The 13,354-nt window shown below is 38.5% G+C and overlaps 1 protein-coding gene across 3 annotated transcripts in view; it reads left to right on the top strand.

The window, feature by feature from the left end:
• Positions 1-13,354, top strand: part of LOC136877339 (BRCA2-interacting transcriptional repressor EMSY) — a 261,181-nt gene that overhangs the window by 132,629 nt on the left and 115,198 nt on the right. For all 3 annotated transcript variants that reach the window (XM_067151291.2, XM_067151292.2, XM_067151290.2), the window contains one exon: positions 8,475-8,663. In XM_067151291.2, coding sequence (XP_067007392.1) covers positions 8,475-8,663 — 189 coding nt within the window. The remainder of the gene's footprint in view (positions 1-8,474; positions 8,664-13,354) is intronic.

Below are 13,354 nucleotides of genomic sequence, written 5' to 3'. Positions count from 1 at the left end.
AATACTGTTGATCACAACTGCGAGCCACTGCATTATCTTTACTACACCTTGATTCAATCCATTTACTGTATTACCATCCTGGGAGAACACACAACCTAAATACTTAAAATAAACTACCTCTTCTAGCTTTGTATCACCAATCTGACATTCAATTCTGTTGAATTTCTTACCTACGGATATCAATTTAGTCTTCGAGAGGCTAATTTTCATACCATACTCATTGCACCTATTTTCAAGTTCCAAGATATTAGACTGCAGGCTTTCAGCACAGTCTGCCATTAAGACCAAGTCGTCAGCATAGGCCAGACTGCTTACTACATTTCTACCCAACTGAATCCCTCCCTGCCATTTTATACCTTTCAGCAGATGATCCATGTAAACTACAAACAGCAAAGGTGAAACATTACAGCCTTGTCTAACCCCTGTAAATACCTTGAACCAAGAACTCATTCTACCATCAATTTTCACTGAAGCCCAATTGTCAATATAAATGCCTTTGATTGATTTTAATAATCTATCTTCAATTCCAAAATCAACTTAAAATAGCCTTGAAAATTTATGTGTTAAAATATGTAGTCAGACATCAAAGATAGTCTAAATATTTACTGCAGACAACACTCAGACATTTTAATCAGATTCTGAATCCAGTGAATGATTATTAATGTGCTATTTATTTGGTCTTTTAATTGTATAAGACGTGTGATTGTGAACGATATTCCCTAAGGGACAATGACTTAGAAACCAGAACAGGGCTTACCATCTAAAGAAATGTTTTAATGTGTTTCAAACAAGTTTTCTACTGAGCATTTAGCATCCATTTTTAAGTGATTTTTAAAATCAAGTAGTACTAATATTTCACTAGTTAATTAAGATTGACAAAGAGAAATGTACATTTTAACTTATATTTCTCATGTTTAATATAATAAGGAAGCTTAGTAATAGACAATCAGGATCCCGATGATTTATGATTTTGAGGACGAGGTACAGGCTGATGATGCCCGTAATACAGGGCGAAACATGTCCCAGTAAGGATTATGATTTATAATGTATAAGTCATAATGTTCGAAATAATGTAATGTATTGAAAAGGTGGAACAGTTTTTTAAAAAATAAATTTGAATATTTTATGATTATACAGAAATTCAATACGGACCAATAATAAAATTTATTACTTGTAACTTAATTTTTTGTGCAGAAAACACGAATCTCGTTAAGAAAGTCAGGAAATTGTGCATTTTTTATTTCCGAATAATCACAAGATTACACAGTTGGCACGAATTTACCATGACATATCTCATTCACGCTGAATTACTTGCAAAAACAGTATTCATGTAGACTAGAAAAGATGCTGCCATTTGCATACGTATGTGATGAGTAAGCGGGAAGCACCACAACCTTTACCATCAGAAGATGTAGTCAAAAGTGAGTAATCGTAACCTCAAAAATGTCACGTCATATATAGAACTAATTGCAACATGACACCTACAGGCAAAATAAGGAGACAGATGTTATCACTATGTTTTTGGATTAAAGATGCATGGGATTGCATTCCTGAGGGTCTCATCATGTAATTCTTTAAAAATGCAGCATTTCAAATGCAATGGACAGGATGGAAAATGATGCAGTTTGGAGCCCAGTGATGAGGCTTCAAGTTCTGCAGGCGAATACAGCGGTGCTGACAAAGATTATCTTTAAATGTCAAGTAAAATGCTTTGAAATGTTTCTTATGATACTTGTTATACTGTAATTAGTCATTTTTTTCGCTTTTACAATGTATAATATTCTACTTTTCTTTCTCTTTAACTCACATTCTGCTTCTGGTAGACTTGTTATATTGATTATCCCGCATTGGAAGTTGACAGTGTGCAGTACATCTGGTCGCGTGTTCTTGATCTCTTGGCCTCTCCGAAAACCATAAAAGTAGTTAGTGAGACATAAAAACCAATAACATTATCATAAACACTATGGAGATGGAGTCAGACGGATGCATTCCTTCCTTGCATATTCTAGTGAGAAAGAAACTAGACAGCTCCCTAGGGCTCAGCATCTATTATAATCCTACTCACACCAGTTGCTATCTCTATGCAGATTCTCACCACCATCTGGCACAAACACAAGGTATTCTCACAACACTCACCATGAGCGCAAAACATATTTGTGAGCCATCAACTATCTAAGAGCTGATCGACACACTCAGAGTCTTATTCAAGTGTCTTTGATTACAACGATGTAAAAATTTATAGAGACCTGCATCCTGGAGGAATGACTAAGCAAACCATAGAGAATTAAAAAATGAAGAGAACTGCGTACTTTCCTTGTATCCACAATACCACAGCCCAAATTGCCAAGATCCTCTGCAAGCACAATATGAAATCTGTGTTTTGGCAGCGTCAAAAAATTGGTCGCAGTTTAGCTAAAGGCAAGGACAAATTATCCCCACTATTACACCCTGGGGCAGTGGCAGCGCGTGACTTTCTTCACTGGGGGTTCAAAAGAAGAAAAAATTGCCTCCCCCCCAACCTCTTCCATCGTGGGCCGTAACCTCCTAAACTAAGATGACATAAGTTCTAGAAATGTGATCAAATACGGGAGGAGCAGAAAATACAGTAGGCCTACATGCCGAGTTTTACCACATGCAAAATAAGAAATACTGTAACTGCTTCATTGAAGTCCGCAGAGTCTCGAACAAAGTTCCTTTCAATTGACAACATAGCAAGAGCAATAATTCTATCCTCGGTCATTGTGCTGCGCTAGAAAATCTTTATTCTCTTCAGGGTAGAGAAACACCTTTCTGCTTCCGATGTCATGAGAATAGTAGCAACTATATTTAAAAGTTTTCATTGGTATTACCTTGCCGCTATTCTTTGCCTCAATGATTTTTGAGTTAAGTTTCTCTCCAAAAGGTAATTATTCCAAAGAAGGCAAATTAATAGATGTTTAGTGAGTAATGATATATTTGGGACAAGATATTAATTGGAATTTGACAGTTTAATGTGACTTTTGGTAGTAACGATGCTTTTCAACACTAGCGCTAGTTACGTGCACTATTCTCTGTTGCCTAGTCAAATTCCCATAAGGCCAACAGATGGCAGGCACATACCTCGACCCCAACAACACGACTAGCTAGTCTTGAGACAGTGGCCTATTGCGCATGCGTAAAGAACAGAGATCCGTTTCTGCGATATCCTGGTCTTGCCTTAGTGCTGGCTTTCGTCCCCCCCGCACCTCGCCACTCCCTTCGCCTATGTACGGACGGAGAGATCGCCTTTGCAAGGGGGTTCATTCCAGACAAGTATCCAGCCACAGACCTTGCGCAGCTCACATGAATTGAAAGCCATTACGAGTATATTACGGATAGAGGGACTTAGCAAGAGCTTCGAGATTGACAAGGGAGTTATGAAAATGACGTAGTTGAGTACAATTTGATATAAACTGGAGGTTCATTGCTCCATTGCGCTATACCAGAAACCGCCACTGCCCTGGGGTATACAAAATTCCCTGTACTTGCAGCAAGGTATACATTGGCCAAACATGCCAGTCCATTGGTACTCGTATCAATGAACACCAAAGAAATATCTGTTTCAACCAGCGAGACTAGTCAGCAATAGCTGAGCATGCCCTATCATCGGGTCATGCTGTCATGTGCCAACGTGTTCGAAATCTTATCTACACCAAACACTACATTTCTACGATCATATGGGAAGCGGTGGATGTATGTAAAATTTCTACTAATTTCAACAATAACACTGGCTATCAGTTAACCAAAATGTGGTTGCCAGCCATTAAAGATTTACGGTGTGTAACAACAAACGGATTTATCAAACTTCCCCTTCCTTCGCTGCCATTATTTCCAAATTCATACTCTCCTCTTACTAGATGGTTCACTCAATCTGTCATACCTCATCATTTGTGTGTACCTGTTACTGTGTTAATTCTTACTTCTTTTTACTCTTGTTTCTTCAACTTTGTTGCAGTATGTCCTTATTACCTCCCACCCCCAAATCCTGCACACTTTTTCCTTTTTTTTACTCACTTTTCATGTTCATCTTTATTCTATTCTTTTGTCTCTGTCAGCCTTTCGTTTCACTTAATTTTATTAATTTATTAATTTATTTATTTCTTCTAGCATATTCATCCCCCATTATTTTTCATTAATCTGATAACTTTGGTGTCTATTAAACAATAAACGGATGTATTGAACAGGAAATATTTTTGAGCTAAGATGGCATCGTCACTTCCCACTCGGAAGGCTAGCGCACAGCGAGCTATCTGGTGATGAACGAGAATATCACTTACAGTAGATGAAGAGTCAAGTACTTTCAAGTTCAAACTGTCATCATTAGAGAACTTTAGGGACAGGCGTGTTTTCTCTACTGAAGACACGGAGCAAAGTCTCTGCAAAATGTAAAGAATTTCTCTTTGTTTTCTTTGGCTCGGCAAAATCTCAAAAGATTATCATATGTATCAATACGGACCATGAAAGCATCTATCTAAAGCTTGAATGGAGTTGTTAAAAGTAGGAAAGACTATAATATTAACGTTTTAAAAAATGAAATGGTGTATGGCTTTTAGTGCTGAGAGTTTCCAAGGACATGTCGGCTCGCCAGGTGCAGGTCTTTTGTTTTGACGCCCGTAGGCAACCTGCACGTCGTGATGAGGATGAAATGATCAAGAAGACGACACATACACCCAGTCCCCATGCCAAGGAAATTAACCAATGATGGTTAAAACTCCCGATCCTGCCGGGAATCGAACCCGGGACTCCTGTGACCAAAGGCAAGCACACTAACCATTAAGCCTTGGAGCTGGACAATATTAAGGCAAAGGTGGGCTTTAAGAGGGCAGATTGGGAATGAATATTTATTTATACGAAGAGGATTTCCAAAATATTTGAAATGGCTTGAGAAAAAGACTAGGTAAACAATTGATAGGGAGTCTGCCACCTGGGCGACAACTCTCTTAAGGTGGTCATATACACTAGAAATAATTTTTTTAAGGAATAATCTCTAGCAATGTTAAATTCTTCTGTTGTTTTATCATGATCAAACGAAGAGATCTGAAGTTCATTTTATGCTATTTTTATGTTAATTGTTTATAAAAAATGTATATGTTGCTATTTACACTGGGGTACTTAAAGTCGTCTATCTCTCACATTTTAAAACCAAAAATCCATGAACTTTGAAGAAAAGCAATCTACAGTACATTACATGGGGAATGTTCCCTACCACTTTTGTTTGAATCAGTCACTTGTAAGGGTTTTAAAGTTATATTACAATTTAAGTTTCTTCAAATTTTGTTTAATAAAATTGTTTAAAAAGTTGTTAAAATTGTATTTTTATGGATATCATTTTCTCAGTGCTAGGGAACGTAGATACATGTATTAGCTTTAGTTTAAAATAAAAATCATGCAGATACCATTTCCGTGACAAAAGTTACAGCCTTTTGAATGACTTCAAATGTCAGAAAATGAAGTAATGAGTAAATCGCATTTAAAGTTTACGTAGTATGTTTTCACTCACATGCTGTTTTTATCACATCAGAAACCTCCTGGGACATACAAAGTCCTTCCCTGGAAGCTGTATGGTCTTCCTTTATCTTTGTCCAGACTCTGAGGTACCTCCTTCTTGTCTTCCCTTCTGGAGTAGACTTTCTGGCACATGTTGAAATACGAAGTTGGTCTGAATGTTTCACTGAGTTTACCATGTACTTTCCAGGAATTATGTTCATTCTTTTCATAACCTGAAGCTCTATTCGTCTTCCACAATTAAAGTGACAAACAGCATCCATTACAGCTAGTTTTAATGTGATGAGACCAGCATAGGAGGTTTTCGGACACTGCAGCCAAATGGTGCCATTGAACAACTCATTATTATTTTGTATCTTGCCATGCAGACACTTAGCAAGCATATCAGGAGTAGACAGTTGTTGCATTCTGGTGGGATGCGCATGCACTAATATGAAACAAGTGAAGGACGATATGCTACTTGATGGAAACCAGTGGGAATTTAAAGAGAAATTCAATTTAGGCTCGAAAGGAATTTTATAGATCTACTGATACGCAAGACATGACAGCTGTCAGTCAGAACGGTCACGCCCTCTCACAGTAAATAATTTATTTCGACATGAAATATTAATGATATATTTATGAACCAGACATTTTCTAAAACTAGAAGAAATTTCCTACGATTTGGAATAAAAATTTTAAAATGTGAAATTTCAGAAAAATTGTGTATATGACCACCTTAAGTGCAGATCAGTGGTGATTTTTTGGTTGTGGATGGTAACCTTTTTGTACAGTTGCAAAGACATAAAGGAAGTAATTAAGGAAAAAAAATTAGCATTTTTCTGTTTGAAACAATTGACTATACGATAATGAAAAACAATTTCAGGGCAATTGTGGACAACATGAATATTCCATGTGCTTACATTCTGGCAAATAGGTGTGTAAATTAGGACTTTGCTCTCTGTAGAACTCTGTAAGGAATCATCATCATCATCATCATCATCATCATCATGTTCATGTGTTTTAGGAAAGTGTAGGTGGTAAGAATGGTAGGAGTATATGAGAAATGGATTAGAGTACGAGGACGGTTTGAAAAGTTCTTGGAATCACCGCTAGATGTCAGTGCTAGAACAACAAGGTTCCCGTGCAATAATCACACATTCTTTGTGAGTAAACACGTGGCGCGTCAGTGCTCTAGCTGCGGGAGTGTGGTAGTGACGACTCTTTGTTGTTGTTCCCGCGTAGTGATTTGTGACAATGGAAAAAACTGAGATTCGAGCAGTGATTAAATACTTTGTAAAGAAAGATATGAAAGCAAAGGAAATTCATACTGACTTTCAGAACACACTGGGGGACTTTGCTCCTTCATTTTCAACTGTTGCCAAGTGGACCAGCGAGTTTAAATTTGGTCGGGAGGGCTTGGATGATGATTCGCGTAGTGGACGGCCAAAAAGTGTACGACCCCAGAATTTATCGCAAAAGTGCATAAAATGGTCATGGAGGATCGTTGACTGAAAGTGCGGGAGATTGCTGAAGCTGTAGGGATGTCTTCTGAATGGGTATATTATATTTTAACCGAAGAATTGGGTATGAAAAAATTATGATATAGATGTTCTGAAATATTTGTTCCGGAACAAATATTTCAGAACATCTATATCATCTGATGGCCAAGTAGGCATCAATTTTTGGTAGTGGGACAAAGTCTCTCATAGTGCATTGGCACTGCCAGTGGCTACAATTAGCCTACGCAGTGGCCTCCACGGTATGCACTAGCCATGCATCTTGGTAGGTGTGCTTGGTACCAACTGATGAGCCCAACCTAGCACACGGGAGCAAAACGCTGGCAACCAGGAATGAGTTAGCTGGAAAATTTATAATGTCCAATAATGGACCATTTATATTGGTATGAAATTTTTTCCGTAAGATGGGTGCCGCGGCTCTTGACATTGGACAATAAACTCACCAGATTGGAAATGTCCGAACAAAGTCTGGCCCGTTTTCAGAGTAACCAACAAGATTTTTGCGCCGGTTTGTGACTACAGATGAAACTTGGGTCCACTACTATACCCCAGAGACAAAACAGCAGTCAAAGCAGTGGAAACATGCTGATTCACCACCACCAAAGAAAGCAAAGGCAGTGCGTTCGGCCGGAAAGGTCATGGCCTCAGTTTTCTGGGATGCAAAAGGCATTTTGTTGATAGATTATCTTCCTACTGGCCAAACAACTACGGGGCAATACTATGCAAACCTCCTAGATCAACTACAGGAAAAGATACGCGAAACAAGGCCTGGTTTGGCAAGGAAAAAGGTCATCTTTCATCAGGACAATGCTCTGCCGCACACAAGTGTTATTGCCATGGCAAAACTTCATGAACTGAGGTACGAATTGTTGCCACATCCACCTTATTCACCTGATTTGGCACCATCAGATTTTCATCTATTCCCCAAGCTGAAAATTTTCCTCGGTGGACGGAGATTTTCTACAAGGGAAGAACTGACAGCCGAATTGGAGAGGTATTTTGCAGGCCTGGAGGAATCTCATTTTCGAGATGGGATCAAGGCATTGGAACATTGCTGGACCAAATGCATTAGTCTACAGGGAGACTATGTTGAAAAATAAAAGCAGTTCCACCAAGGTAAGATAATTCTAGTACATTCCGAGAACTTTTCAAAGCACCTACATAGATGTAGGATGCAGTAATTACTTAGAAATGACATGGAAGCTGCATCAAACTAGTCTATGGACCGAAGACCCAAACTGCTGCCACTGCTGCCACCGCCACCACCACCACCGATCATTCATGTAATGAGTTCTACACTAGCCTATTTTGAGTTTAGTATAAATATATTTTTTATAACTCATTCATTTGTTGCTGTTACTGGATATGTTATACAGCATTTTGTGTTATCCTTGAATTTGTATTTTTTCCATCAGATCATAGATTCTAAACTTGGTTATTTTATTTCCACAGTTGACGAAGGGAGTACAGACTGGACAGAAGTGGAAACAGAGGAAAAGGAATGTGTAATAACGGAAATGGAAGAATCTGAAAATAATGAAGTTGATGAGAAGATTCATATGGAAGTGAGCGAAGTGGACCAGCAGCTTGGCTTGGAGGAAGAGATGGAAGAACTGCCTGCTGAGAAGGTTGTTACACTTGGTAAGTTTGCTTTGCTTTATCAGCTCTATTCCAGAGGATTTTTTTCTCTTCCACTTTTATTCATTCTCTTTCCTTTTAAAGATAGTTATTGACCTAACCTTACAGCATTTATGCAGATAGCTTAAAATTCTAGTAGTATTTGGTGAGGAGTACAAAAAAAAAAAAAGGTTGCTCTGCACAAATGCAAGGTAAGAATGAGGATTCAATACCTTTTTGGCAGAAATTATAATAAACAGTGCATCGAATGAAGGTTTCTTACAGAATATCTACTCACAAGGGAAGTATCACACCCTTCGTATTGAACCCAAATTTTTTTAACATAAGTAATGTACTACGAGAAGACCACATGCAAAATATTAGCTGCCTCTTTCAACTTCAGGGTCATGAAATCGAAGCTATGTGGCCAGGTAGTAACCCGACACAGCTGGACATTCCTGCCTCACTGGCGAGCCATCAGCTTGTATTATTGACCTTCACTCACGGTTTTCTGCTTGCCGCTCTGCTGCTGGTGTGTACCCAGTGAGGGCTGTACAGTCTAACCTGTAGCTACTAGTCGAGTTTTAAAAAGTAGGAACTATAGTAATATGAAGGTAACATTGGAATTCAAGAGGATAAATTGTGGTCTTCTGGTAACAAAGTCACCAAAAGTTTCAAGCTAAGTTTCATCATGAAGGATGTGACACATCCCTTGTGCCTACATCAGTGGTGAGACACACTTAAACACGATTCAGTTCGTGTTTCCCTGAACTGAATAGGTCTAAATTGTTTTCGACATTATGTGATTGTGTTACTTGATGCAATTTCTGAGATTTGTGCAATCTGTTTCAGTTGTCAGAGCTAGTGTGACTGGAAGCTTTTTCCTTCAGAAAATAACAAACTAGGCCACCAGAACAATTTTCATAATCTGTGATATCCTTGAAAGCTAACAATGGAACTGGATCATACTTATTTTCATTGAAATGATGCATAATTAATTGCTTTAATACCTTTACTCTGCACACTTATGTCATTATTAAGAAGTTTCCATGGTTTGTCACTTGTAATAATTAAATTTGTCATAAGAGAGGGAACTAAAGCTATGTTTTGGTACTCTTTCCATAGCTTAGTCACATATAGCCTTTCTTCCATTTCACCTCCACTGAGGTTACTGTCCAGCAGAGGGTCGAAGATTTCACTGAGCTGGCAATCGCCATATCAACTCACAACCTGAGTTTGTATTATTAATTTCTCACTCTTTTATTAACTTTATAAGAAACTTGAAGTTATATTCTTACCAATTTAAGACCAGCATATAGATGAAATATGAGAATGACTACAAAAACAAGTATGGTATACTTATTGCTGTTTTTAACAATGCCATACACAAAATAAGTAAATAAATAAATAAATAAATAAATAAATAAATAAATAAATAAATAAAAAAATATTGCTTTCCGCCACGTATACCGGGTGTCTCACCTAAGCGTCGTCAGATGCATTTTCTCTGGTTTTCAGAAGATATTTTCAGATTTGCTTTTGTAATATGTAAGTAGAGTCAGCCTAAACAAGGAATACTCATCAGTAGGTCCCGGATGTTGATGACATGTCATCTTTTTACTGAGCTGTCTAAAACAGTGCTGAAGTACATAGAAACTCCGGCCGGGCCACCTCGTCTTCAAATATGTAATTTTTATTTTGCATCATTTTGCATTGTTTGCTATTGCTCCATTTGAAGAGCCTTTTTTATAAGTTTGGTAGATTTTTTGGTCATGTGTCTGTCTGTTGGTTTTTTTTTTTTTTTTTGCTAGGGGCTTTACGTCGCTCCGACACAGATAGGTCTTATGGCGACGATGTGATAGGAAAGGCCTAGGAGTTGGAAGGAAGCGGCCGTGGCCTTAATTAAGGTACAGCCCCAGCATTTGCCTGGTGTGAAAATGGGAAACCACGGAAAACCATCTTCAGGGCTGCCGATAGTGGGATTCGAACCTACTATCTCCCGGGTGCAAGCTCACAGCCGCGCGCCTCAACGCGCACGGCCAGCTCGCCCGGTGTCTGTCTGTTAGGTCATCAGCCCAGAGACTGGTTGGATCCTCAAGTAGCAGCACCAAAGCTTATGCGGTTATAAGGAAACTCAAAAACCAATGGCAGCACCAAAATGAGGCATACTAGGCAAGACGAGGAGTGAGGTAGTTTGCCATTGCTTTCCTCACTGGGTCAGAAAGTGTTATTGCAACATGACTGACCCTATGAGCAACACCTTTCATAACACTCAGATGCACTAGTCGTGCTCTGAATGTCATTACTCAGCACCACCCATACCCCAGCAGCTTCCATATTGTCACAGCCATGGATGAGACTGGAACTTCGGTGGAAGCTACGCTCTACTCTGGCCTGTGCCAAGAGATGGATACAAAAGTACTGTATCCATCAAGAAATGGCAGCAGGCAATTTTTGGTCATATTTTAGAGAAATGGGCCTTTTAAGATTTTGTTGTTCTTTTTTCTCCAATTTAGTCATGTCACAGCTTTATATAAGGGAGTTACGTTTCAGAGTTAAGAACAAGCTAGTAGCTGATACAAGATCATTTAAAGTATTGAAATAAATTATTTCAGTATTGCTGTTAGTAGTAAAAAGTATATCTTGGATGCAGAAGGTTATGGGGGTAGGTATACAGATGCTCTTGTTTTCGTTTGCAAACCAGTTATTAGCGGAATGGAATGTTACCTGCTCTGTTGGCCAAGTTCAGCTGTGGCAGGTTAGAAAGGGGAAGGGGTGGATATTCTTGTCTCAGTTCCACATAGTTCACGGCGAAAGATATTAGTTCATTGCCACTTTCAAAATGCCCAAAATAAAACCAAGTGTGTCAGTGCATTTAAAACAATTAGTATCTGAATTTGGTGACAATGTGTTTTCTACCGGTGGAAGCATATTGTTTTACAAACTGTGTAGAACTAAACTAGCTGCTGAAAGAAGATTTACTGTAATGCAACATATCGGTCGTGATAAACACATTCGTGCTCTTCAGCATGTTTCAAGTAAACCTGCAATTTAGCGCTTACTGCCTTCAGTTGCTTCGATTTCCGACAAGTCCTCACAGTTCAGTAAAGAATTGTGTGATGTATTTGTATCTGCAAACATGCCACTGTATAAACTCAACAACCCGATATTACATGGATTTTTTAAGAAACATACGAATCAAGAAATACCAGATGAATCAACTTTATGTAAGAATTATTTGCTGCAGTGTAAGAAGACGCATTAAACAAAATAAGATCTGAAACTCACGGGAAGTAGATATGGGTGTCAATCGATGAAACTTCAGATGATATGGGGCGTTATATAGCCAAAGTTGTGGTCGGTACTATAGAAGTGCATACACCAGGTGAAATATATTTATTGACTACCAAAGTGTTAGAAAAGACCAATTATTCTACCATATCAAAACTGTTTGATAGTGCTATGTTTCTCCTGTGGCCTGAGGACGTCAAACATGACGATGTACTTTTATTTTTAACTGATGCTGCACCGTATATGGTACGAGCAACTAATTCATTGAAGGCACTCTATTCTAAAATGGTCCATGATACATGCCTTGCCCATGGACTGCACAGAGTTTGTGAAGAAGTAAGGGCTCTTTACCCCAGTGTAGACAGGCTTACAGCGAACGTTAAGGAAGTTTTCTTAAAAACAACCTCGTGTGTCGCACGTTTCAAAGCTGAAGCTCTAGACATTGCATTACCTCCACAACCTGTCACAAGACGCTGGGGCACGTGGTTAAACGCGTGTATGTATTATTGCGAAAACTGCAAGTTAGTGAAGGAAATAGTGCAGAGTTTTGACAGTGAAGAAGCAGCAATAAAAATTGCCCAGGACATGCTATCTGAACCAAACATTGAAGGTAACTTGGCATTCATAAAATCAAATTTCGCCGTATTGACAGCAACAATCACATCGTTGAAGAAAATTGGTGAAGAAATGGTTGATTCCACTTCCTTAATCAACCGGGTGGAAACTAGTCTTAGCAACAGTCGTGGCGAAATTGCTGCGGGAATTGCTTCAAAACTTAATAAAGTGCTGGACAAAAACACCGGGTATAAAACATTATCCAAAATCTCAGACATTCTGGACGACAATGACAATGAAAGTGACGGTAGTGATGGCAGTGATATGGAGGGCATCGAGCCTCTACCTGTTTGATTCAGGTATGAAAATAAGGTTTCTGAATTTTAGTAAATTTTATAGATTTTACTTGAAACCTTTTGTGTTAGCACCTGTGTATATTATTCTAGCTTTTATTGGTGTATTTAAAGTGAGATTCTTGTCGGCCGATTTCTTCCGTATTTTCTAACATCGCGATAATAAGAACTTAGTAGTATATTTATCTCGTATCATTTTGTATGATGAAATATTTTACTATAAACTTAATCGGTGTGTTGGTTCAATTTTTGTCGGCTGATTTCATTTGTATTGTGTATCATCACGATGACATTAAAAGCATACTTCACAAAAGTAAACACACTGGCTACCACCACAGAACTCACAAAAAATATTAAACATATAAGAACAAAACTTATAGTTGTTGACACTATTGTAGTACCATCAGGAATACCAATACAATCATACAATGTTGCTCAATGACAGTTGAATACTGAAATATTAGTCCGTAACAGGCTCCTCTGCGAACCATGTGACCTTGCCGCGGTGGGGAGGCT

This window comes from Anabrus simplex, chromosome 7 (assembly GCF_040414725.1).
Source record: "Anabrus simplex isolate iqAnaSimp1 chromosome 7, ASM4041472v1, whole genome shotgun sequence".
Lineage (NCBI taxonomy): Eukaryota > Metazoa > Arthropoda > Insecta > Orthoptera > Tettigoniidae > Anabrus > Anabrus simplex.
The sequence above is the reverse complement of the archived record's forward strand: the minus strand, read 5'-3'. Positions and strand labels throughout refer to the sequence as shown.